Source organism: Corvus hawaiiensis, chromosome 17, assembly GCF_020740725.1.
Source record: "Corvus hawaiiensis isolate bCorHaw1 chromosome 17, bCorHaw1.pri.cur, whole genome shotgun sequence".
Classification (NCBI taxonomy): Eukaryota; Metazoa; Chordata; class Aves; order Passeriformes; family Corvidae; genus Corvus; species Corvus hawaiiensis.
The window spans coordinates 8,205,635-8,231,583 of NC_063229.1; the positions used below are offsets into that span (position 1 = coordinate 8,205,635).

Genomic DNA, 25,949 nt, shown 5'->3' on the forward strand with positions numbered 1-25,949 from the left:
GTTCCGGCGCGCCGCGGACGCGCTTCCCGGGGCGGGCCGGGGCGGCCGGGGCCGGGGGCGGGGGCTGCGCAGAGCTCCGTGCCCCACGCTCGCTGTCGGGGCGGAGGGAGCTGAGCGCGGCCGCGGCGCCGCTGCAGAGCCCCGCGCCAGCCCGAGCGGCGGAGCGGCTGCCCTGCATGAGCCCCTGCGCACCCGGCCCCTGGCGCTCGCAGCCGCTCCCGGAGGCGGGGCACCGTGGGCACGGGGAACTGACGTGAGCCCCGCCGCGGCGGCCCCGGAGGCGAGGAGGGGCGCAGGGACGGGGGACGCTCGGTTAGCGGCATTAACTCGGCTGCCGAGGGGGGTGCGCTGGGGTGGCGGTGCCGGCGGGTCGGGTCTCCATGGTCCCCGCGGTCTCCATGGCAGCGGCGGGCGCATGACGCGCCCAGGGGCGGTGCCAGCGCCGGCAGCGCCTCGGCGGGGCCGCGGGAACGCGGAGCGGCCGCGGTGGGGTCGGGTGAGCGCGGGCGGTGGGCGAGGGCGTGGATAGGGATAGGGGAAAGGAGAGGGACTGGGGGCTGCAGCCGTCGGTGGAGCGCCTCGGGTCTGCTGCCTTCCCGGGCCCGCTGCGGCGCCGCGCCCACCGCCCTCCTTGCCGGCGGCCCCGGCTCCGGCCTGGCTCGTCCTCCCGCCCCCGGCCCCGCTCCGCCGCCGCAGCTCCGGTTGTGCCGCGCTCCCGACGCACCGCCCCCGCTGCCCCCGGGGCCGCGCCCGGGCCGAGCAGCCCCCGAGAAGGGCGAGGCCGCTGCTCCCTCGGGAGCCGAGGCACAGCACGGGTAGTGCTTAGCAAAAAATTATTGTTTAATGCCTTGAACTGCTTTTTGGGCCAAGCTTCAGGGGTTGTCGCCTGGCTGGCGACTTTGAAGTCGCTAGACTGAGTAAAAATAATAAAGCAGTTCTCTTTTTGCCTGTTGCTATCAGTTTCTGTCTTTGCCAAGCGATGGTCTTTGGTGTACTGTGTTGAAATGTGCGTGACCAGGGCCCATAGGCTTGGTGCTTTACAGCCAAAGTGCAGCCATGGAAGGCCTTTGGAGGAATGTAGGATTCCAGAGGCAGGGAATCTGAGCCATTTGGCTCTCTGGTTTATCAAGAGGTTTATCTGGTTTCTCATCGCTTCTTTAGTGAGGTAACATTGAAAATTGCATAGCCCTCGGGTTGGGCTCTGTTATCTCCTACCCTTTCATGCTGCTTGGCCAAGGGATGTGTCTTCTCTGCCCACCTGTCCCATTAGTCCCTCTGCCGACGTCACTTCCAACTTTAGCTTGGCCAGTTGGTACCATCTGGGGACTTGCTGAGGACTGCCAAGGGTGTTTTGTTGCATCTACAGGTTTCAGAAGCTGCTATTCAGTTGTTGACTGGGGGATTCTACCAGGCAGCTTTTCTTTTTCAGGGAATGTTCTTTCATCCTCCTCATTTTCATTCTGTGTGCAGCACACTTTGTTCTCTATCTGTGATGAAAAGAAGATTGAGTTTGTGAATAGGGAAATTCTGCTTAAAATACTCTAGTTGTTTTAGCTTGGAGCTTCTCAGAAGTCTTTTGAATAGTGTGGTTTTAGTGGCTTTGCTGATTTTTCCTTGCCCTGCAGCTACCCCTGCACCACTGCTTTGTATGACAGGTCTCACTCTGCAGAAGCAGACTGAATTAATTTTTGATGGATTTTAGCTTTGCTTCTGTCTCCCTTTACAAAACTGTGAGAAACTGTTTACATGCTGTTGAGAAGAATGTGCTGTGAGAGCATGCACATAAGTGACTGACTGATAATCACAATTATGCAACATCATGGTCTGTGCTTCTTCACAAGAGCTTCTGAAGTCATTTTATCAGCTCTATGACTGTTGCACTGCAAAATATCCATTGTAGAACCAAACATCTTGACACCCCTCTTGTCTGCAGACATGCAGTGAAATCTTTTCAAAGCGTGCTTTTGGCAGACAACTTCATGTTAAGAGGCTGACCTGAAGTACCCTTTGTATTTGTAGTCCAGTCTTCCTTGTTCTCTTCTGGAAAGCTGCTTCTCCTTAGCCATTGATCTGTGTTGGTCCTTCAAACCATTGTTTGCCCAAGACTGTTCTAAAGAGTTTCCTGCCTTTTTAAATTTTTAATTCCTACTTCTCTGGGTTCTCCTTTAGCCAAGTCACTTTGATGTTCAAATCTCTGCCTTGATAGATATCTCTGTGGTTTCTGCTCTGTGGTGCTGTTGTGCAAAAAAAAAAAAAAAAAAAAATCAGTCTTGAAGCTCTGTTTCTTTCATTGTGTATTTGCTGTGCCTTGAATATTGATTGGAATAGGGAACATGGTTGCCAGTCATGAGTGGGTGCTCATTTATGGAAGAAATTTGGGGCAGAAATAAGTCTTAAATATCATGGTGAGTTACTTTGAGTTTGTATGCAGCTGAGAGCTTTTTTTTTTTTGGAGATATCAAAGTAGGGCAATACAACTTTGTTGGTCCCTGGTTTTGGTGGTGAGGATATCAGGGGAGCTGCAGGTAGAGTGCATGACCTTTAGGTGCTGTGTGCCTCTGCAGTACTTCTTTGGGGATGAAACTCCTGTTTCATGAACCTCCTGTTTCATTTATATGGTTCTTAGGGATGTGGTTTTGTGGTGGACTTGGCAGTGTTATATTTGTGGTTGGACTTCATGATCTAAAAGGTATTTTCCAACCTAACTGTTCTATGATTTCTGCAGGATTTCCCCTCATAGCAGTGCTTCTGTTTTAATGGGCACTTCCCCTCTCTGAATGAGGCCTGTTCTTTGTGTGGGAAAAGACAAGTTAGAGATTTGTAAATGCTTCTACCTCTAGTAATCTGGATGTCTTTGTTTTGGCATATAAGGTGCTGTATTTCCTTGTACTTTTCAGTAGCAACTTGCCACTTGCAATACAAATAAAAGACTATGACTGTACTGCAAGTGGCTGAAGGGAGAAGTGGTAATTAGATGCTAATTACTCATGCAAAATTACTCATGGGTAAATTAGTTTTAAAAGTTGCAAATTCAGTTCTTAATACTCTGGGAGTAATCTTTGAGCCTTGTCTCTTCACTGTGTATTTGCTGTGCCTTGAACACTGAATGGATTTAGATATTTTGTGGTTCAGAATTGGCTCGCTCGTGGGAGAGGTAATTACCTGTTCAGTTATTACAGGCTGGTAACTGGGGATGTTGTGTGTGTGCTTTTGCACAGGACTAACGTTTCTCAGGATTTCAGGTTTAGGCCATCATAGCCTTTAATTGCTGGAGAACAGTGAGTGGAAATCACACACCATTTGGGAACTGCCTGCCTGTTTCTAGATTTAATACATAGAAAGCTGTATATCCTGCAGGTCTGGGGGTGTCATACAAATTGGGCTCTTTGGGGAGTACTGGTTGTATATTGGTAGTTACCCTCATTTGTGCCCCAAGTCTGCTGCTTTTCCAAGGCCAGATAATGTGTGCTGCTTATCTGAAAGGTTGGAGATGTTGTTTTGAACCTAACTTGACTGGCACTTTTCTGCATGAGATGTGTTTAGTCTTAAAGCCATTTTATGAGTTTTAAGAAAATGCAAGCCATTCTTGTGATTAGTGCTCAAACAGAAAGAGAAGGCCAGGAGTACTGACGTGTAGCCATCTCTGTCAGTTGGGGTAGACTTTCCAGAATATCATGAAATTCTGAATCTGGGTGGCCAGATACTTCCCAAGGGGTGGAGTGGTAGAGTGGACCAAATCTGGCTGTCATAGGAGTGCAGGAAGTCATGCAGTCCAATTTTCTGGGCACAAATGACTGACTACTGACTGGGGCCAAACCCTGAACACAAGCTTATGCTCTGAAAGGCAGATAAAGGAATGAAAAGTAGACTTCCAGAGGAAGTGCTGAGTTACCTTATTTTCTGTGATGGATGCTCATGTTTTGGATTTATGATGTTGCAGGAAGGGAATAAGATAAAGCTAGCTGCTGCTGCTTTGCCTAAAGGCCTGTTCGGGTATCCTGAGTGGATCAAGTTATCTGAGATATTTGGATGGGGCATCCAGTAAACACCAGCCCATGGGAGGCAGGCAACCTGGGCAGTCTGTTCCTGCTCTCACTCACAGACTGCAGCTGAGCCTAGGGAGCTGCTGCTTCAGTAGCTGCAAACGGAGCTGCTAGTACAGACAGTGGGTGGCAGATGGGGCTTTGCTGATCAGTGATCCTCCTCCTTGTGAGTGCCCCAGCAAGTTCTCAGAAGTATATCTGGGTGATGAGGTTGGGCATACAATTTCACAACATGCTCTTTCTGTGAGGCCTTGATCACTGGTAATACTGGATGTTTCCTATCAGGCCCAGGAAACCTCGTCTTAGGTGTTTTGAAGCTTGGTGTTAGATCCAATGTAGCAAGTGAAATAGCTTTCAGAGAAGATGCTCACTATCCTTTCTCTTAACAGGTGTGGAGGTGTATGCTGCTGTAAAGGCACCTGGAGGAGTCTGGAGCAATGCCACCACCTTCAGACATTGTGAAAGTGGCTGTTGAGTGGCCAGGTGCCAATGCCCAGCTGCTGGAAATAGATCAGGTGAGACATGGTAACCAGGTGGGGGAGGAAAGGCACCCCAGCATTGATACTGGAATGTGGGAAGCATAGAAATGGGCAGTATTCCTTTCTGGTTGAGAGGAACACGACTACTGAGGACTCTCTTTCTGTTCTAGAAAAGGCCTCTTGCATCCATCATCAAGGAGGTCTGTGATGGGTGAGTAGTTCTCTGGGAACCCTTGTGGAGAAAGTCTGTCCTGCTGCTACATCTTGCTGGGTTACTGTGGAAGTCTGCTGCTTGTTAATGTGCTGCTAGCACAGTCTGTGCTGCCTGCTGCCAGTTTTGGCCATGGAATGGGCTGGGGTTTAAATTGTGAAGAAAAGGATCTCCTTTGAAAAAAGGAGCTCCTTGAAAATGAGGGCCTTCCTTTTTATTCCAGTTCTAAGTGTATGCATTTTTATGCCCTAGGGTCAGTGTCTCTGAGGATTGGCCCATCCTGCAGTTCTTGAAGTGTAGGCCTATTCAGATGTTCCATGGAGTTTAGAGTAGGCTGAAGTCCCACATTCTCCTCAAGAGAGGTTTTCTCTCCTCTTTGGGAGACCTAATTTCCCCCTGCTAAAGCTTTGCTTGAAAGTTCTTTTGCACCTTCCTGGGATCAAGCTCTACTTCCTAATTGAGAGCCAGAAGAAAGAGGAGGAAGAAGCTTAATGTATCCTTCTTCTTCCTCTGCCAGGTGGTCGTTGCCAAACCCTGAGTATTACACGCTGCGTTATGCTGATGGTCCTCAGCTGTACATCACAGAGCAGGTCAGTGTGAGAGGCAGCAGTTTGTTGATGTCCTGGGTGAGAGCGCAGAATGCCTTGGACTAGAGTCATAGAACAATGCTGGCACTAATCCTTGAGGAGCAGCATCTCTGCTCTCAGAGAGACTCAGACTCAAATGGTGCCGTTCAGCTGAGGAGCTTTGCACTGCTCCCCTTGCATGCCTGTAGGTGTGGTACCCTCAGTAGGGTTGTGTGGCATGGGAGCCTCTTTACTTGTGCATACAGATGGGCGCTGTAGATCTGGTTGGGTTCTTTCCCCCCCCACTTTTTCACAGTTTGTTTTCTTTCAGACTCGCTGTGACATCAAGAATGGAACGATCCTACAGCTGGCAGTCTCCCCGGTAAACGCTTCCTCACCTCCGTCTTTCTCAGTAACTCTCCATGGATGACAGGCTGTTTCTTGCCTCTTGGCTTTTCTTTCTCCTTCTCCCCAAATTGCAGGGGGGTTGCCTTTGTTGTGGGCCGTTCCACACAGTGAGGCACGCACTCCTTGTTTTCCATCCTGGCTGTGGTGTGTGTCTTTCCTTTGGATGCTCTGCCCTTTTATAGGACTTTCTGTAAATAAATCCAGTCTACAGTTTTAATGCATCTCCCAGATTAGGATGTTGTGAAACACCTGACAAATGCATTCTCAGTATGAGTGCACTTGGCAGGGTCAGTCAGAAAGCAGCAGTTCCGGTGACTGAATGCAAAAAATTAATATAACGACAAATTTGATGAAGAGGAGGTTGTTCCTGCTGAAGTGTTGCTCTTGTGACCTCAAAAGTCATCTTTTGCAGCTTTCGTTTTATTTAAATTCTTAAACTTTTTTTGTGCAAGTGGCATAGAGCTGAGGGTGAGTAGAACTGGGAGAAGGTACTTGGACAAGAGGGAATTAAGAGGATGTCATTGATCTGTGTCTGAGAAATCTTACAGAATGTCTTGTGGATACACAAAATGTGCTCGTGCTTCTCTTTGAATCTATGAGACTTTTTATTAATACTGTATTTCTTTAATGGTGTTGCTCCATATTTCTATACCCACCTCCACTCACCTCAGCAAGGAGAAAAACAGGCATTTGCTCTAATATGTAAAATAGCATTTTACCTCCTGCTTGGCTGTAACTGTTGCTGAGAGAAGCCTTTTTTTAGTCTGTCTTAGACTTGCTGACTGCAGCTACTGAATGTGACTTTACTGGTATCTTTATCCTGGCTCTGCTCTCCCTGTCCACCCATGGGCTTCTGACAGAATGCTGATGCTGGCAGGACTCAGACTGCAGGTGACTGGTCTGTAACTGGCACCATCCCTCTTTCCTGGCAGTCTAGGGCAGCTCGCCAGCTGATGGAGAGGATCCAGTCGCACAGCATGGAAGCCCGGCTGGATGCCATGAAGGAACTGGCGAAACTTTCAGCAGACGTCACCTTTGCCACAGAGTTCATCAACATGGAAGGGATTACAGTGCTGACACGGCTTGTGGAGAGTGGGACCAAGCTTCTATCCCAGTAAGTTTCCTTTATTCCAGGACTCTGGAAGAAGGCCTCGAATAAGGGGCTCATTTTGCTTGCTGAAGTGGCGTTAAGCAACCAACCTTATAGCAAATGTTGATCTGTGGAGCAAAGTCTTTCTAGTCATTTGCTAAACCTCATGAGGCAGCAGAGGAGACAGTCACAATCTGATCTGGAAGTTTCCTCAAGCACGTTCACAGTGAACTATGATGCAAATAATTCACTTATATTTCCTGCTGTAGTTGTTATGTTTCATTGAAAGTACTTCTAAAGTCTTGATAATTTATTGTCATAACATTTATAGCTTTTTTTACATATTAGCAACTAAGGTGTTTTTGGCATTTTTTGCAATCTTTCCCTCAGTCTCCTTTATCGTTCTGTCTTGTGGTTATGTATTAAATTTTCCACAATTCATGCTGTGCTTTTCATTTTATTTCAAGTCAGGTCCCAATATTTAGAGAAGGACAATTAACTTTCCTTAGTTTTTCTTCTGATATGGAAACATATTTGTTCCTTTGACTAGCCAAGTACTGATCCAGGTGGTTGTGAGTCTCTGGTGGCAGGACTAGGCACTTACTGCTGCTAATTTTAATTTGTGCTTGTAACCAGGAAAAAATACCTTTTTAGTCTGTCTTGGACTTGCTGACTGCAGCTACTGAATGTGACTTTGCTGGTATCTCTACCCTAGCTCTGCTCTCCTTTCCATAAATAAATATAAATATTTAAATAAAATAAATTTTATATTTAATAAATATATTAAATATATAATAAATAAAATAAATAAAATACCTTTCCACAAAGCAGTAAAATTATCTGCATAAATGTATACACTTTATTGCTCCCCCAGGTGCCAAACTGTTTTATTAGGAGAACGTGGTGACATTTTTCTCTTACCCAGCTTATCTAGCTTGAGCAGGCTTTTTTTTCTTGCCAGCAGATCTCTTGTAACTGAATTCTTCAATTTCTCAGTTACAGTGAGATGTTGGCTTTCACCCTGACTGCCTTCTTGGAGCTCATGGACCACGGTATTGTCTCCTGGGACATGGTCTCAATAACCTTCATCAAACAGGTGAGTTCGGGTGGAGGTGGCGAGTGGATACTATTTCTTTTCATGCTTTAATGCATCTTTCAGGACAAGCAAAAGACTCTGAGAAGCCAAGTACTCTCTGAGAACACAGTGCACTCCTCTTTCTGAGCCCTGTCTCACTCACCACAAGGCCTCCTGGATGGGCACCAGCTGACCTGCTGGTTCCTGTGTTTTTAGATTGCAGGGTACGTGAGTCAGCCCATGGTGGATGTGTCCATCCTGCAGCGGTCCCTGGCCATCCTGGAGAGCATGGTGCTCAACAGCCAGACTCTGTACCAGAAGATTGCAGAGGAGATAACCGTGGGACAGCTCATTTCTCACCTGCAAGTGTGAGTGTCCACCCAGCAATGGTGTGATTTACACCCATTTTTTGACTGCTTGTTTATTTTAAAATACATCACTTTACATTTGAAACACTTAAAGATGATATTTTTTAAGCATTACCAATATGACAACTTACTTGACCTTTAAGATTTCTAATGGATTTTTTTTAAAAAGTGAGATCCTATAAAAATATGTTCTGTGTTCTGGAAGCACTTGGGCACATGAGTCTTGAACAAAGATATTTAGCTTAAAATAACTGCCCAAGTGTGTTCAGTGCTAGGACCAAACCTGCATTTCACTAAACTTCCCAAAGCTTCTTCATCCAGCTGTCTGTCACTTTTACCCCTCCTTAAATTGTCTCCACTAGAAGCTAAGAGCTCTTCATCTTCGGGGTTTTGTCCTGCATACTGAGGCAGAAAACAATTGCTTTTCTTGCTTGAAGGGAATAAAAACTTGCTTCATCTCCTTCCTCTCTTTCCAAACAAACTGGCAAATTAATATCTGTCTCTTAGGGCTGTTTGTCTGGGTCAGTTCTACTCTTCCATATAAAAAACCAGCATGTAATTGTTAGAGTTTGAGTAGGTTGGGTTTTCAAGCCTTTTAATTCTGAACATGTGGAAAAGCACTATTTGTACTTTTCACTCCTTAATCAGTGAACAGTAGGTTAACAAAATTATAGGGCAAACAAAGTATTGCATCAATGTCACTGTGTGCTTGGAATGTTTATACATTTGAATTTGGTTAACAGAAAAGCTGAACAAGTTCTCCTGAACACTCCAGCAGCTTTGTTCTGCAAAGAGTATATGTTCTTTCAGCTTTATTATTTTGGATTTAGTCAAACACAGATTTGGTCCCAACATTGAACACACTTGTGCAGTTTTTTTAAGCAAATTATCTTTGTTCAAGACACAAACTTGTGTGCTTAAGTGCTTCCAGAACACATTTGGTCACTTAAGAAAGCATCTATGCAGGGAATATTTTGAAAAGGGAGGTGGAGGGTGAGTCAGGATTTGCTGGTGGTTTTCTTGGCAAGACCATCAGGAGGGAACAGTTCATAACAGAGGATATGTTCTGGAAGAACATGACCATGGAAACAAGTCCAAAGGAGATGAGTTAGAAGAGGACAAACTAACCTAAAAATTGTTCTGCTTTGTCAAAAAGCAAGCAGTGTGATGAAAAGAGCAACAACCCTGAAAAGGAGAGCAAAATGAATGACAGACTTCAGAGACCTGTGCAGCTCAGAGGCCCAAGAAAAACCTAGGATGATGCATGGAGATTTGCATGTTTGAAGTACAGCAGATTGACCAAAATGAAAAAAAAATGGAAGGGAGCAATAGAAGAAAGAATATGGTCGTTATCCAGAGATATGTCAAAGTGAGGAAAATAGGTATTTAAGCTGAAAGAAGTATTGGGTTTAGATCTTTTATAAAAAATTTATTTCTACATGTGTAGTTAAATAAAAAAAATATTTTTAAAAGAGGTATATTCATGCACAAAAGTTGGTTTAGGTGATACACTGGGCTTCTGTTCATCAGAAGAGGTTGATGCAAGAGTGCACTGGGTCTGGCTGAGATGAAGTTCACTTCCCCAGAACAGCCCTCACACTGCTGTACTGTGCCCTGAGAGCTGAAAATGTGTTGATAAAAACCCCAGTGTTTTGGCTGCTGCTGAGCAGTGCTCCAGCATCAGAACTGTCTCTCCAATGTTTCCTCCCCTCACCCAGTACCCTGGAGGGTGGGCAAGATCTTGGGAGGGGGCATAGCCAGGGCAGCTGACCCAAACTGACCTTATGACATCTGCTCAGCAATAAAAGCTAAGAGAAAGGAGGGATGAGGGGCATTTGTTACTGTGACATTTGTCTTCCAAAGCAACTGCTGTCTGTACTGAAGCCCTGCTTCCCAGGAAGTGGCTGGACATCACCTGCTAATGGGAAGTAGAGAATAAATCTTTTGTTTTCCTTTGCTTTCATGCACAGCCTTTACTTATGCTTTATTAAGCTGCCTTTTTTGAGTTTTTCCCATCCTGTTTTCTCCCCTGCCTTGTCCTGCTGAAGAGGGGAGGGATAGAGTGGCTTGGAAGGCGCCTGGTGTCCAGCCAAGGTGTACTACCAGAAAGAGAGTATTGCAAGAAACAAACCTGGATTTGATAGAGTATCAGGATGAGGGCAGAATAATATCATTGGCATTTAGAAGCCTAGTTTTGTGCTGTTTTGAACATGGCAGTTGAAACCACATGCTGTGTGTGACCTAGGATGGAGCTAAGCACCCTTTACCTGAAGAAATTCTTCAGTGAAGCATTCTTTCCCCTTAGGTCCATTTGCTTTTGGTGGCTTCCATTGGCATAGGGGAGAAAAATTACTTGCTCCATACAAGTTTCAGGCTGTATCCATGTGGCAGACTGTACTATAACCAGGTTTAACAGAGATAGTTTCAGCACTGGAAACAAACTGGCAGTGCTGGGCTGCAGTCTGCTCTGTCTCCCGGATAATGGACCTGTCAGTCACGAACTTCTCTCAGGTTTTTGCAAGCCTTTTGAAGAGTTGGGAATCATGAGCATAGCTTACATGAGTCCTGCTTGTCTGTTGAAAATGCAAGACAGCTGTAATCAGTGTTCTCATGGTGCAGGTAAAGCACCAAGCTGTAATACTCTATACTGCCTGTTGCCTTACAAAGCCTCCCTTTTTTGTTCTGCAGCTCAAACCAAGAGATTCAGACATATGCCATTGCCTTGATCAATGCCCTCTTCCTGAAGGCACCTGAGGACAAGAGACAGGTTTGTTCTTGCCTTTTGACTTTAAACCTGAATAATGGTTGCTGCCTGGCTGTTTATGCCTCAGAAATCATATTGTCTGGGCAAGGTAGACCTCAGACCTTGCCAAGAACTTGAGTGGCTGTTTCAGTACGGCAACAGAGGAGAAAAAGTACCATCCCATTAATGATGTGTCCTGGAGCACACATCTATATTTAGGAGATGCTCAGAAAGGATTCTGAAAGACCTTCAGAGACAGAAAGTAATCCTCCAGACAGCATGGGAAGTTTTTTTAAGTTAATTATGTATGGGAGAGGTAGGCTGGGTAGACTCCTTGGGGCTGTATGTACTTAAAAAAAAAACCACCCCACCTCTTTCTCCCCCAAAAAGGGACCTTTCTTAAGTCATAGGGGGATATTCCTGCTGGCAAATGTGAGAAATGAAACACTGTCCTGGTCTGAGGAAACTCCCAAGATCTCAGCTACCTGTAAGATGTGCATATGTGTGTATTGTGTAGCTTTGCTGTGTTAAGTCTTTCTTCTCTAGTGCCCTGTTTGTTGCCTTATTCCTGGACTCTAAGCTAAATCCTGTCTGCTTCTCTTTGTGCCTTTTTTTGCTTTCTGCCAGCAGGACAAGCTGCTTAACCCACTAGACCTGCCCATCACTGTAAGTAACTCAAGCCTGGGGGCTGGTCATGTAGGGGAACTAGGCATGTTAGCTTTTCTCTAGCTGTGCCTCCTTGTATCCCAGGGATGATGCCCACAGGCCTCAGAGAGTGGATGAACCTAGGGAGAAGGGCGGGAGGACTCCTGGGGATGCACTCAGACTGTGGAGGGGAGAAGAATCAGTAGCAGGAGAAACCCCGAATGACTTATTGTGCACACAAGGTCATACAGATGGTCATAAAAGGAAACTGATACTGCAAGACTGACCAGGTGAACCAATTGTAGAACTGGAACCAGTCCTTTAGCAATCTGAATCTCCTTAAACTTATTGCAGCATGAGTTTATACCCCAAATCTCACTTGTGTTAATGACAGTTTCATATCCAGCTGCATCCTTCTAAAGATAGAGCTGTTTGTCTGTGAAGAGCAGTCACGAAACTTGATGCTGACTTGGGAATAGAGCATAAATTCTGCCTAATTTGACTTCTCCCTTATGAGAATTGTAGTGTAAGAATATTTTTTTCCCTGTACTAACTCCAGGGAAGTCATCACTCTTGTTAATAGGTTGATTTGGAACTTTCTGTATTGAGATACTGGTACGTTTTTTGGTTTTCTGCATGGCACAGAGAATGTTCCACTTTTTTTGAGGATGCAGCGCCTTCAGAGTGGAAACTGCCATCTCAGTAAATGTTACATAATTTCTAAACTTAATGGATATGCTTAATACATGAAAATAAGAAAAATTATACTCCTCTGTTGGTAATTCAGCAAAGATAGTAGACTTCATAGCAAACAAAATTTCAAGGGATCTTTCATTTGTTTTTCCCTCCCTTGAACACAATCCAAATGACCACAGAGGGTCATGAAGTTGATAAGGGACTTGGAGTATCTTCTGTACGAATGGAGCCTGAGAGATTTGGGATTGCTTAGCCTCAAGAAGAGAAGGTTCAGGGAGGTCTTATGTGTTTAAATATCTGATGGAAGGGAATAAAAAAGAGGGAGCCTGACTTCTCTCAGTTGTGCCAACTGACAGGACAGGACGCAGTGGGCACAGCTTAAAACCCAGGAAATTCTACATGAACACGTGCACAGACACACAACATAAATATGAGAGTGGTCAAACACTGGAACAGGTTACCCAGAGAGATTATGGAGTTTCATCTGTGGAGATACTAAAAACCTGGCTGGACAGTCCTGGGCAACCAGATCTGTCTGATGTTGCTTGAATCAGCAGAGTTGGACTAGATGATCTCAAGACATTTCTTTCAGCATAAATCATTCTGTGTTCTGTGACCATCAAGCAGCACAGTGGGCCTTAGAGATCCCTTAGCAGTGGTTAGACTGTGTGTGTACTCATGCTTCTTTCTATGCTGTTTAGAATTGTTTAATTGTCTTTGTCCTTCCCACTTCTTATCTGCTTCAGTCACCTGTTAACTCCATCCCATGTACAAACCAATTCCTTCAGAGAAAGGATTCTTTGTGTCGCATGCATGAGCAAATCCTAACAACAGAGCCATGTCCTATTCTCAGTGCTACATCTCACAAATAGTAGTAGAAAATAATGACTCAGAGGGCAGTGTGTTCTCTCTGAAAACACCTCCTACTTCATCTAGATGCTCCTTAGATACCTTCCACTCAAGCACTGACTCACTTTGGTTGTAACATGAGTGCTGCTGAACTCACAGCCATTACGGCTTGGCTGTCAGTCACTGTCTTGGTTTAGGAGGTTTCTGTCTGGATCAAAACTCATAACAGGGACTTGGAACAAGGTTAATGCACACATTTTACCAGACTTCTTACTCTGTCAAGAGTGATGTTGATATGAGCAGTTGAAAAGTCTTGGATTGCTCATCATGTACAGCTGATTGAGTGCAATTGTCTGAGACTCCACATCTGCTCCCAATTCTCAATCTGCACTGCACAGGAATGTGAAGAGATCTCAGTTCTTTTGGACTTCTTCCAGATGATACAATGCCCAACAGATTTTTCTTATCCAAAAGAGTTTGCTTGTAGCAGCAAACTCATGGTAATATTCAACTTGACATTAGCACTTGTGCCATTCTCCTAGCAGGGGTAGTGAGGTCACTGTTACATTGGCCAGTGCATCTTCACAATTTACAAGGAAAGCACAGGTTCGGTTTTTGCAGGTGCGTGTATAATTGCTGCTGGAACTGATGGCATCTTGCATCTGCTGTGACTGTTTGTCATCATGACTTGATGTTTGGGAAACCCTCTTCACTTAGAGAAGGAAGCCATGCAGTCAAGAGGGAAAGTGGAAGCTTTCCTCTAAGCATGAAAATTACTAGCCTGTATTTTTGTAAACTGAAATGCTTCTGCAAATTGTCCTTAAGCTGACTTCTGAACATCTCTTTAGAGATGGATAAAGGAAATAAATTTCAGGGGGAGAGTTTTTGAGAGGGAGGAGGCCTGAAACCTGCATCTCATAGTCCTTGTTATCTTGGGTGTTTTGCCTTGGTGTAGGAAGCCATGAAATGCTAATTGGAGGAAGATCTTGTAGACGGCAGGTTTTTCCTGCACAGCCCACTGTGTATCTCCTAATAGTGAAGTACCATTTGATGTCCAACATTAAGCTAAATTTGCTTCTGTGCTTTGATTTTATGCTAGTGCCTTTCTCCACACTAGTGATGTTCTGTCGGGGAGCCATCTATGAGTTGTGGTAATTTGCCATGGTAAATTGACAGTCTGTAGAAAAGCACTTTGTTGTGTGCCAATGCTGTCTCCAATTCATAGGCTTCCTTCATTTTCTCCTTTCTACACGGTGTGGGCTTTCTGTTTATATTTCACTCATGTTATTTCATCTTTAAATTCCACAACAGGAAATGGCTAATGCATTTGCCCAGAAGCACCTGAGGTCTATAATCCTAAATGTAAGTATGTCTGGAATGACAGAGTGCTTCCTGATGTCCTCTCAATGAAGGTTTCACTTATGCATAGTGTAAATTCTGCTGCCCTCAGGGCACTTTCAGAAAAGGGACTCTTTCAAAGGCAAAACTTGTTCAAAAGGGAGTTATCAGGATGCTGCTTTCTGCTCTTACAGAGCATTATAATTATGCTTCTGGTGGAGTATGGAGGTTAAACAACTCAATCTTCATATAGAGAGATGTACATGCAGTCTGGCATATGCCTAGGGCTAATACCTCAGCTTTTATTTGCATTCTCTTAATTTCTACCCTCTCCTTTATTTTGCAGCATGTGATCAGAGGAAACCGCCCCATTAAAACGGAAATGGCACATCAGCTCTACGTCCTACAGGTCCTGACCTTTAATCTCCTGGAAGAGAGAATGATGACCAAGATGGATCCCAATGATCAGGTCACTATTAGAGCTGAATAAGATCTGATAGAATGGAATAGACAAGGGGCCTTATTCCTGAGCTCCCTAGCACTGTTTGCAGTAGATGGTACATAAAGGTTCAGACTCACCCCTCACATTGTAAACCTTAGGATTAGGGTATGCTCATGACCATCCCACTGCATGCTGTGGGACTCGGAGATGTAAGTGGGCACTGAAAGTCATATATTCCTTTCTTGACCGGTGTGATGCCAGCTATCAAACCAGTTACTTTGCCTCTATGGAAGGCACATCATTTTATCCATTTCCTTGCAGTATAGGAGGAAAAGTGAGCATTTTTAAGGTGTCTACTACTCAGCTGTATTGCAGTCTTTAATGAGAAATGCCATAGCATTATCTGAATGCCTAGAAATTGCCTGTAACTAAACTTACAGTTAAAGAAAAATGCATACAAATATTTTGCATTACCCACTGTACTGAAACTTGCCATTTTGAAATGGATTGCCTCTTTGTGCGTAGTATTTATGACCTTTGGCATCTCTCTCTGTTCATTGTGTGAGCTCTGAAGAGAGATGCAGGACTGTGTTATGTGAAAATACTGCTGTAGTGATTGATCACGTTACCATTTCCCTGCCTTCTGTCCTTCAGGCACAGAGAGACATCATCTTTGAGTTGAGAAGAATTGCATTTGATGCAGAGTCTGACAGCAACACTGTCCCTGGCGGTGGAACAGAGAAACGCAAAGCCATGTACACCAAGGACTACAAGATGCTGGGATTCACTGTATGTATCTAGAGAGCGACTGTAAACCTTGGGAAGGCACTCTAAGCAATCTCCATCAGAGTTGTGGGGAAATAAGGAACAGAAATAGCTGTTTCCTTTACTGTACTTCAGCATCTGAGTTTAGAGATTGTTACACTCACACTTCTGGGGAAGATCATTATGAACTTGCTGATGGGTTAAATGCCAAGGTTCATTAGGTGTTCTCTGGAGGTATTTCCTTAGCATAGGTGCATTTCCTTACTATAGTATGAAGAACTTGGAATCAACCTCTCCTCTAGAAAGTTTGGATAGCACTGTCAGCAGGTGTCTCTTGGATAGATGTGAGGGAGTGCTTGATAGACAGGTGGTTTAAAATTCATTCAGAAAAGGTTCTCACACAATTTCTTTGAGTTAATTTGTTTGGATTCTTTCTACACACTCTTTTCACAGAATCACATCAATCCAGCCATGGATTTTACACAGACTCCTCCTGGGATGCTGGCATTGGACAACATGCTTTACTTAGCCAAATTTCATCAGGACACCTATATCAGGGTATGTAAAGCTGCTGATTTTTAGAGATGCCAACACCCCAGCAGCTCTTCTTAGTGTGTGTGGCATCCTGTTCTTGTAGATTGTTCTGGAGAACAGCAGTCGAGAAGATAAACACGAGTGTCCCTTTGGGCGCAGTGCCATTGAGCTCACCAGGATGCTCTGTGAGATCCTACAAGTTGGGGAACTCCGTAAGTACCATTTATTACCCAGCTTTACAGGTTGCTGGGCTGATGCTTCTAGAAACCAATATTCATAAGCATTTGTACCTTGATCTCACTTCTGCCATGTAAGGACAGGGGGAGCTTGGAGTTGGCACTGTTGGTGTCCCAGTGATAATACCGCTATTGAAATAAAGTAAGAAATTTTGGTGTGTGTTCAGTGGTTCTCCTGAAAAACTGATACAAGCAGAAAGCTTCAACTTCCCAGAGCTTCAGGAGGGTGCTGCATAAAAAAATTAGTCTTGAAACCATCATGTACTTGGGAAAAGTTTATTTGTTCTGACAGTCTCAGAACAGTGTTCTGAGAAAATTAACCACTGTAAGAAATTCCTCCAGAGGAAGGTGAGAAATACTGTGTTTTTGGGGGACCAGGATGAAAAGGGCATGAGTCACAGAGGTCTGCATGGTGAAGTGTGGGGATAGTTGCTGTCATCGATAAACTATCTATGGGATGACAAAGTATTGAACTGTCTTAATCTCTTGGACTAAGTACTGTTGCACACCATCGGGTGTCTGTCACTGTAGTGGATTTTAGTTACTCTTAGTACCTTTTGTCCAGTATGCTTACCTGGTTGTGGTTTGTTTCTTTCTGAAGCCAATGAAGGCCGGAACGACTATCACCCCATGTTTTTCACCCATGACCGTGCATTTGAGGAGCTGTTTGCCATCTGTATCCAGCTGTTGAACAAGACCTGGAAAGAAATGAGGGCGACAGCAGAAGATTTTAATAAGGTCAGGGTGGAGAAGAGATATTTTTGTAAAATCTTTTGTAGATCAGCACATGTTCACTCAGCCTGTACATTTGGTTAAAGAGTAAGACGCAGAAGATGTGACGGGATTGATATGGGCTGTAAAGGAGGATGACTCAACTTTTATTTGGTATGACCTGAGGTCATTCTTGGTTCTTCTGGATCTTCAAAGTCACTAGTACATGGATACTCCTGGCCCGTTATCCCATGTCAGTTCTTTGCTGCCACTGAGCTGTGCCCTGATTCTCTGCTGCCATTAAGCAGCAGTAACGTGACTTCGTTTTCTTCCTGTACCACCTCTTTAGGTTATGCAGGTCGTTAGGGAACAGATCACACGGGCTCTCCCCTCTAAACCAAACTCCTTGGACCAGTTCAAGAGCAAACTGCGCAGCCTGAGCTATTCTGAGATTCTGCGGCTACGCCAGTCGGAGAGAATGAGCCAAGATGACTTCCAGTCTCCACCTATTGTGTATGTGCCTAACAAAAACAATTGCCTTCTGTCCTTGCCATTATCTCCATTTTCTGCTTATTCTTTAATATTTGACTGCCAGGGAGCTGAGAGAGAAAATCCAGCCTGAGATCTTGGAGCTGATAAAGCAACAGCGCCTGAACAGGCTTTGTGAGGGAAGTAGCTTTAGAAAAATTGGAAATCGCAGAAGACAAGGTGAGGTGACAGTGTCTACTGTATTTTTTCATGTGAAGAACTGTAGCAAATAAGATCTAATTAATTAATCTGTCGGCACGAATGTTGCCAGAAAGAAAAGCTGGTTACTTGGGCTGTCCATGTCAGCCAGTAGTTTGGGATGGCACAGATGTGTATTTCTAAGAATACAGCCAACCCCTCACAAATAAGAAGCTGTGCTGAGGAACTGGGCCAGCAGGTGGATTGGGTGGAGAGGCTGTAATGTAGCGGCTGTGAGATCTTATGTGAATGATCTTGCTCAGCTTACTGTACTTGGTGTGTGTTCCAGAAAGATTCTGGTATTGTCGCCTGGCTCTGAATCACAAGGTGCTACACTATGGAGATCTGGAAGATAATGCCCAGGGGGAAGTGACCTTTGAATCTCTACAAGAAAAAAGTGAGTCCTGATTACAGGCTGTGCACTCTTCTGTGCTCTGCTGTCTAGAGGCTGAGTATAATCCTAGATAAAGATGAAAGAGCTATGGCCAAAGCCCTGACTGAGGGGATACCAACTTCTGGTCATTGCCCAGATTCTTCCATTCTTGGAATTGCTTGGTATTTCTTTTTTAACAGCCAGCTGCAGGGATGTGTTACTGATAATGTGTTTTGGAAAACTGCACTAAGGAGCTAAAAAACCAAAGTGTTCTGTTGCAAAGACAAGACAAAGTTCTGTCTTTTCCTGGTTAGGATTGCTTGTTTGGGAGTTTCACTTTTTCACTGTTAGTTCCAGTTGCAGACATCAAAGCCATTGTCACAGGGAAGGATTGTCCACATATGAAGGAGAAAAGTGCACTGAAACAGAATAAGGTAAGTGCTCCCTTTTTGCTGTCATTAGTATCTAATGCTGCAGTGTTTAAGACTGAAAGCAAGCAACAGGAGTGAATGATCTCCGCTGCAGGTGTGTTGTGTACAAACCCCATGTCCTGTCTGGGCCCTTTCCTAGTATTGCTTTGTGACTGCAAGGAGCTTGTGAGCATGGTGTGATTGTGCTGTAGTCTCTTCAGAATTGCTCAGAATACCAATATGGGAAAGTGAGCTGAGCTGCAGCAAGGCAGCTCTCTCAGGGAGGCAGGCAGAAGGTGCTGCCATGTTTTGTTGAGTTGGTGAATGAAAGATTCTTTTCCATTTAGGAAGTGTTAGAATTGGCCTTCTCCATATTATATGATCCCGATGAGACCTTGAACTTCATTGCACCTAATAAATATGAGGTAAGGAACATAGTGGTTAAGCAGTAGAATATATAGCAATTAACTTCAGAGATTAAGGATTGGTTGCTTCTCATTAGAGACTCAAGCAGGATGTCTCTCACCAGGTTCATTCTTAGCATACGTTGGTGATGCTTAGTATGAACCATCTTTTTTTTTTTCCCTCAGTTATCTTTTTCATTTCAAAAGAAAAAAAAATCCCACACTAATTTCCCCTAGTCTGGACTGCTACATTTTTTCTTCCTATGATGCCTGGAAAAGGTTTACTTTTTTCATTTGTTATGCCACAGTGGAAACTCCTGTCCCTCTACTAGAGCCATGGGTTCACGTTTTCCTCTAGGCTTGTAACTTCTGTTGGAAATCTCTGTGGGCGCTGTTTTGGGGTTACGGCTGGGATTTTTTCCCTACATATTAACTCCCTCCAGTGTTTCCTGTCATGAAGTTCTCTGATTTTTGCATGGATGGAAAAGATTCAACATAAGGTATCACTTATGCCTGGAGTCGTGAATTACCCCTTCTTTTCCACAGTACTGTATCTGGATTGATGGGCTTAATGCTCTCTTGGGGAAGGACATGTCCAGTGAGCTGACCAAGAGTGACCTGGACACGCTGCTGAGCATGGAAATGAAGCTGAGGCTCCTGGACTTGGAGAACATCCAGATCCCCGAAGCGCCGCCGCCGATCCCCAAGGAGCCGAGCAGCTACGACTTCGTGTACCACTACGGCTGAGCGCCCCGCGCTGCCGCCGGCGCCTGCACCGAGCCCGCTCGGGCCGTGCGGCCGGGGCCGCCGCCTGCTGCCGTGCCGCGGGCCCGGGCCGGGGGCCCCGGCGCCGCCCGCCTTTTGTATCGGTTCCAATAATAACCAGTAGCGCTCCTCGCCGCCGCCGCCTCCGCCTCTTTCCGCCCTGCGCGGAGCGTCACCGCTGCGCGCCCGCCCCGCTCAGGCACCGTCGCTCGTTCCCCCGCCCCGCCGGGCGACGTCACCGGCGGCCCCGCTTCCCCCGCCGCCACGGCCCGCTCAGCATCGCGGCCCCCCCCGCCCTGCCCTGCTGTGTCGTGCCCCGCCGCCGCGGCCCCCTCACCGGCATCTCCCCGTGCCCCCATCCTCGGTCCCTCCTGCTCCTCCCTCCCCGGCGCGGTGCCGGGCGCATGGCGGCGGGGGCGGGCGGCGCGGCCCTGGGGCGGGCGGCGCTGGCGGCGCCGCTGGTGCTGCTCTACTACGGCTTCTCCATCGGCATCACCTTCTACAACAAGTGGCTCATGAAGGTGCGGGGTGGCGGGGCGGTGCGGGGTGGCGGCGGCGGGAGGGCGGCGGCGGTGACAGCGGCTGTCGGTCCCGCAGAGCTTCCCGTTCCCGCTGCTGGTTACGCTGCTGCACCTGCTGCTCATCTTCGCTCTCGCGGCGCTCGCCCGCGCCCTGGCGCGCTGCCGCTCCGGGCGGCCGCGGGCAGCGCTGTCCTGGGCCGACTGCCTCCGCCGGGCCGCCCCCGCAGGTACGGCCGGGACCGGGAGGGGACGGGGCCGGGGCGGCGAAGCGGGAGCGGGCCATAAACTTGGGGCACAACGATATAAGAAGGACATTAAGCTGTTGGAGAGCATCCAGAGGAGAGCCACGAGGATGGTGATGAGAGTGGAGGGGAAGCCTTAGGAGGAGCGGCTAAGGTCGCTTGGTGTGTTCAGTATGGAGAAGTGGAGACTGACGGGAGACCTCTTTGTGGTCTTCAGCATCCTTATGAGGGGAAGCAGAGGGGCAGGCACTGATCTCTTCACTCTCGTGACCAGTGAAAGGACCCAAGTAAACATACGAAGCTGAATCAGAGGAGAGGTTTAGGTTGGATGTTAGGAAAAGGTTTTCACCCAGAAGGTAGTTGAGCACTGGAACAGGCTCCCCAGGGCAGTGGTCACAGCTCTAAGGCTGACTGAGTTCAAGAAGTATTTGGACAATGCTCTCAGGCACAGTGTGGGATTCTTGGGGTGTCCTGTGCAGGGCCAGGAGTTGGACTCAATGATCCTGATGGGTCCATTCCAACACAGCATGTTCTATGATTCTGTGAGGTTGCTCGGGCGGTGCCCATGGCACTCTGGCCGCTTCCAGAGCCATTTGTCTGCCTGAGGTGCTCAGAGCCAATTCCCTGGGACGGGGTGAGCCGTGGGATGCAGCTCTCGCTCCTGCCCCTGTGTTTCCCTACCAGGTGCAGGGCAGGTGTAGATGCAACTTTAAGATTCAGCCTGAGACCTACTACCTTCATTGCTCATTACAAAGATGTGTGAGAATAGGGGGAGGCCACACAGAATGTGTCTTTCTGAAGGTGCCACTGGCACGAGAACAAACACTGAGAACCTTCTTCAGTACCGTGATAAGTTGTCTCTGCAAGTAGCATTTTCTCTCTAACACTGGTATCAAGCCATGCTTACGTTTATGTTAACTCAGCATCTTTCTCAGGTTGGAGCCTGGTAGAGAATTCCTCATTCATGGCACACAGAACTGTACCTGAGGCCAAGAAGTGAAGCTCCTACTTGGAGCATGGAACTGTAACTACTTTTGCAGTTCTTTGGCTGTGTGTTGTATTGGCTCCCACAGAACAGCATCTGCTCTATGATCTCTGGCAAGGTTTGCAATACCTCATATAACATGCCCCATGGTTTCTTGAAAAATGCTTCCTCCACATCTGCAGTAATTTCACCTTTCAGCATAGCCTGCCCTTGGATCAGTAACACTGTTTCCTGTGGTAGGAAACTTATCTAAAAGGGAGAACAGACTGTACCGAAAGCTGCATCAGGATTAGGGCTGTGTGCAGATAATTGTTGCTTCTTCAGGTTTCTTGCAGTGGCCCTCGGACTTACCATGCTCTGATACATTCAAGAAAGATTTTATGCAAAACTGCAATCACTTTCAGTCACCAGGAGGGCAAGAGTTATTTCTGGCTTTTTTGTAATGCATGTTGAGTGAGAGCAATGCTGAGCCAAACTTGACTCACAGGGAACAGGACAGAAACATAAAGAGCTAAGAATATGAGTTATGTTGATTCTAAAGAGTTAACTTGAGGAAAGCTTTTTTTTTTTCCCCTGGTTCTGCTCTGCTCTCTATGTTTGTGGCCATGAAGCAGGGTTTTGTGGTGGGCTTGTTTAATGTCATGGAAGACAGTTAACTTCAGGACTTTTTCATTGATTCTTTAGCTCTGTCAACTTCCTTGGATATTGGGCTGAGTAACTGGAGCTTCCTGTACGTCACTGTCTCCCTGTGAGTACAAACACCACGTTCCCTGGGAGCCTCTGGTGGGGTTTGGAGAGTGCTTTGCCAGGGTCTGTTTCTTGAATAGGTGTTTGATGGGTGGGGTCAGCATGCAGGGTCTGTGATAGTTTGCTCATAGCAATGTAGAAATGGGTGATCTGATTCCTAATAATACTTTGATGGGAAGAGCTACACTGAAGGAGTCTGACAGTGTATTTTGGTCCTTACAGCTACACGATGACCAAATCCTCTGCCATTCTCTTCATCCTGCTTTTTTCACTGCTCTTCAAGCTGGAGGAAATGGTAAGGGTCCCACACAATGCTTTAGGGAGGGAGGTCAGACCCAGGAAAAAATAGGCAGTGCATGCACAAGAAACGTGTAAGTAGAGGAATGATGCAATTATGTGGGTGAATCTGAAAGGAAGGAGGTGCCTGTGTCTGTCGTGTTTGCTCTCCTGCAGAGAGTGACGTTGCTGCTGGTGGTTCTGCTCATCGCTGGGGGACTCTTCATGTTCACCTACAAGTCCACACAGTTCAACGCACAGGGGTTTGTGCTGGTGCTCTGTGCCTCTTTCCTGGGGGGCATTCGCTGGACTCTCACACAGATACTGATGCAGAAGGCTGAACTGGGTATGCAGGGTGTTAGGAGGGGGTGGTGGTGCTGGTAACAGGGAGGGGAATAAGGAGAGGTGATAGCCCTTGCTGCAGAAACAAAACATCTCATGTAAGGGAAGGTGTTTGAAACCTTGGGCACGGGATATCTGTTGATGGGTAATGAAGGTGGCTTGGTGTCTGCAGCAGCACAGGTGTGGGCATCACAAATAAGGTGTATGTCCAGGAATGGTGCTAATAAAGGCTCTGGGAGCTGTGTTATTCCCTGGCTTGTTGCTACCTGGTCTGTTACTGATTCTCCTCTTTCAGGGCTCCAGAATCCCATTGATATCATGTTTCACCTGCAGCCGCTCATGTTCCTGGGGCTCTTCCCACTCTTTGCGGTGTTTGAGGGTGCGTGAGTTAATTAGAGAAAGCAGGGGTAGCTTTATGGAGTGGTTGGGAGATTGTGTAGCAGTTTGTTGTTTGAGATAATTCACTCAGATAAGTGAACAGCTATGAACTCTGCGAAGTAGTTAGAGACCTGGGTTTATCTTATGCTGGCAGGACTTTAAAGAGTGCATAGAAGTAGTTGCCTGCCACACTTGTGGAAGTAAGGGCTGTGAAGAACTGGCTCCACATCCTCATGATACTGGAATGTGAGCAGCCTACCCCCTCAATCTTATTGAGAGGAATCCTGGGAGGTGGGAATGGTATTCTGCTACTCATTGTCTTGTTCCTAGGCCTGCCTTTGTCCATATCAGAGAAGCTCTTCCGTTTCCATGAAGCAGGAATGCTGTTCTCTCTGGTAGGGAAGCTGTTCTTGGGTGGAATTCTTGCCTTTGGTCTAGGCTTTTCTGAGTTCCTCTTGGTTTCCAGAACATCTAGCCTCACCCTTTCCATTGCTGGCATTTTTAAGGTAAGGCATGGTTCCTGTGCTAATACTAGAAGGCAAGTACTGAGTCATCCCTATTGGTCTTTATGTGGTGGGAGCTTCCTTAGATCCTTAGGAATCATTGCTTGTTATTTTTGTTCTCCTTGCACAGGAGCTTGATGCTTTGCCTTGCAGTCTCTGCAGTGAAGTCTCTTGGTCCCTGACAGCAAAGGGCCAGAGACTAGTGGCTGTACTATAAAAAATACCATTAATGATCAAAGTTTGTTGGAATGTGGGATAGACTAAAACACATGGCCCTCATGAGTAGCAGATGGTGTGGAAGAAAGGAGGGCTAAGAAGGGCAAGCTCTTGCATCAGACCTGCATGTGACCAAACCACTGGTGTGAGCTATCTCTGTAACCTAGTTTGGCACATCCTCCCCTCCTCAGAGGGGTCCAGCACACATACTTTTGAGCTGAACTGTGATACGTGAAATTGCTCTGATCCAGAAGTTGCAAGATTCCTCTGTAACTGAGCTATGCAGTCAGATGACTTAAAATCCCACATCCCAGTTTGACAGGTTGTTTGTTTCTAGAAACTGTTTTTAGAACTCTGTGCGCATGAAAGAATATGCTGATAGAAATTTAGCAGCCTGACATCTTGATCTAGGCTTCAGCTGTAAAATGTCTCATGCATATCTGCTCAGGTCTTGCCCTGCCACTTGTCATGGTTTTTTGTTTCCACAGGAAATCTGCATTTTATTCCTTGCCACACATTTACTGGGAGACCACCTCAGTCTCTTGAACTGGCTGGGCTTTGCTGTCTGCCTGTCGGGAATCTCCCTTCACGTTGTTCTCAAAGCCATGAATTCCAAAGGTGATTGTTTTAAATCACTTTCTCTTTCTTTGTAGGCTTTCTCATTGCTTCACTAGGAGCTGTGTCTGGTTCCAGCTCTTTGACAGCGCCAGGTTTGGTGGGAACGCCAGCAAGATTGTCACTAAACAGGCTGTCTGCATGCAGGTGACAAAGCACTGGAGCCACACAAAGAGGCCAGCTCTGACCCTGACCTGGAGCTGCTGCTGCGCCACCCTGAACATGCTGAGGAAGAGGTTGTTGAAACCCCACAACAGCACTGACTGAACATGAAGCACAAAGCCACCTGCTCTGTTCTTACCAAACCTGCCTGACAGCTATCCAGGAGGAAGGTCCAAAAGATTCTTTGACCACGCAGAGCAGAGCCAGGGCCTGGTGAGAGAATTCTGCTGTTTTGCTACAGTGTGGATCTGTAGATGCTGCACAAGAAACAGGCAATATCCCTTTCACAGGAACTTGGAAGACAAGCCCTGGTTCAGTGGATGTAGAATGGCGTGATGAGACAGGGAAAAGCTGTAAAAAGTCTATTAGGGGATCCTGAAGGCTGTTTACTGAGAGTGTAGACCATGAGCTGTAGAATGAACATGGACATGTCTGGACTGCAGGCTGAGTGGTTCAGGGATGATTTTACTGCTGTTTAGGTTTTGACTGCAAAGGAGAAGGTAGATACACCTTCTCTTTTTTTTTTTTTAATGTTTCTGCAAATTAGGAACTTCCATCCTGGTGGGATCACATGACTGTATAAATCCATAGAGTTGTCCCAGTGAGAAAGAGCCTTTGTGCCTGGTGACCTCCATGTTCTGTGTGCATAGTAAGGACAGAATTAAATGTTGATATTTGGGACCAATTGAACATGATGAACATTTCCAGATGATGTTGGTCGGAGGGAAGACAGGGATGCAAGAGTACTTCCGGTGCTATAGGCCAAGAGGAGAATGAGCAGTGTCACAGGAGATCTAACGAGCAATAAGCTTATCAGAAAGTATGTGGGGTTTTGAGGGGGGGATTTTTTGCTTTTTAAATAAAGTGTTTTTCTGATTTGCTTTCGTCTGTACATTCTGTACCTATGCTTCATCAAGCAGAGGTCATTTGTCTTCTCAACTCCTTTCCTTTGAGTCCTGCACTGACCTTGCTACTGCATGCCCATAAGGCCTGGCACACAAAACACTAGCCCAGCTATCACTGATCTCTAGAATTAGGGAGATGTTCCTGCAGCCTCTCATATTTATGCCAGCCAAGAGAACTTA

At 46.2% G+C, this 25,949-nt stretch overlaps 2 protein-coding genes across 12 annotated transcripts; both read left to right on the top strand.

The window, feature by feature from the left end:
• The first annotated feature begins 58 nt into the window (after positions 1-58).
• On the top strand, positions 59-20,013 carry ELMO2 (engulfment and cell motility 2). 8 transcript variants are annotated; one of them, XM_048321596.1, is made up of 22 exons: positions 59-312; positions 4,433-4,558; positions 4,693-4,733; positions 5,251-5,323; positions 5,631-5,681; positions 6,640-6,821; positions 7,794-7,893; positions 8,089-8,240; positions 10,929-11,007; positions 11,611-11,649; positions 14,485-14,535; positions 14,858-14,980; positions 15,608-15,742; positions 16,172-16,276; positions 16,356-16,464; positions 17,090-17,226; positions 17,549-17,712; positions 17,795-17,907; positions 18,215-18,322; positions 18,656-18,732; positions 19,056-19,133; positions 19,659-20,013. In XM_048321596.1, the coding sequence occupies exons 2-22, from the start codon at positions 4,481-4,483 to the stop codon at positions 19,857-19,859; spliced, it is 2,196 nt and encodes a 731-aa protein (XP_048177553.1). In that variant the 5' UTR covers positions 59-312; positions 4,433-4,480; the 3' UTR covers positions 19,860-20,013. The 8 variants fall into 8 exon arrangements, with proteins under 8 accessions (XP_048177553.1, XP_048177548.1, XP_048177552.1 ...); XM_048321591.1 differs by having other exon boundaries at positions 61-312; positions 18,650-18,732; XM_048321595.1 differs by having other exon boundaries at positions 61-312; positions 11,614-11,649; positions 18,650-18,732.
• A 92-nt stretch (positions 20,014-20,105) lies between these two features.
• Positions 20,106-25,740, top strand: SLC35C2 (solute carrier family 35 member C2). 4 transcript variants are annotated; one of them, XM_048321599.1, is made up of 9 exons: positions 20,106-20,398; positions 20,475-20,625; positions 22,310-22,373; positions 22,595-22,667; positions 22,826-22,994; positions 23,286-23,369; positions 23,699-23,874; positions 24,576-24,705; positions 24,850-25,740. In XM_048321599.1, the coding sequence occupies exons 1-9, from the start codon at positions 20,282-20,284 to the stop codon at positions 24,963-24,965; spliced, it is 1,080 nt and encodes a 359-aa protein (XP_048177556.1). In that variant the 5' UTR covers positions 20,106-20,281; the 3' UTR covers positions 24,966-25,740. The 4 variants fall into 4 exon arrangements, with proteins under 4 accessions (XP_048177556.1, XP_048177559.1, XP_048177557.1 ...); XM_048321602.1 differs by having other exon boundaries at positions 23,699-23,763; XM_048321600.1 differs by lacking the exon at positions 23,286-23,369.
• Positions 25,741-25,949: the final 209 nt, after the last annotated feature.

Coding starts and splice junctions, on each gene's coding strand:
- ELMO2 (XM_048321591.1), top strand. CDS start 4,481: ATGCCACCACCTTCAGACATTGTGAAAGTGGCTGTTGAGTGGCCAGGT. Junction 15,743..16,171: donor ACAAGATGCTGGGATTCACT/GTATGTATCTAG, acceptor CTCTTTTCACAG/AATCACATCAATCCAGCCAT. Junction 17,713..17,794: donor TTCCAGTCTCCACCTATTGT/GTATGTGCCTAA, acceptor TTTGACTGCCAG/GGAGCTGAGAGAGAAAATCC.
- SLC35C2 (XM_048321599.1), top strand. CDS start 20,282: ATGGCGGCGGGGGCGGGCGGCGCGGCCCTGGGGCGGGCGGCGCTGGCG. Junction 23,875..24,575: donor CCATTGCTGGCATTTTTAAG/GTAAGGCATGGT, acceptor TTGTTTCCACAG/GAAATCTGCATTTTATTCCT. Junction 24,706..24,849: donor CAAAGCCATGAATTCCAAAG/GTGATTGTTTTA, acceptor GTCTGCATGCAG/GTGACAAAGCACTGGAGCCA.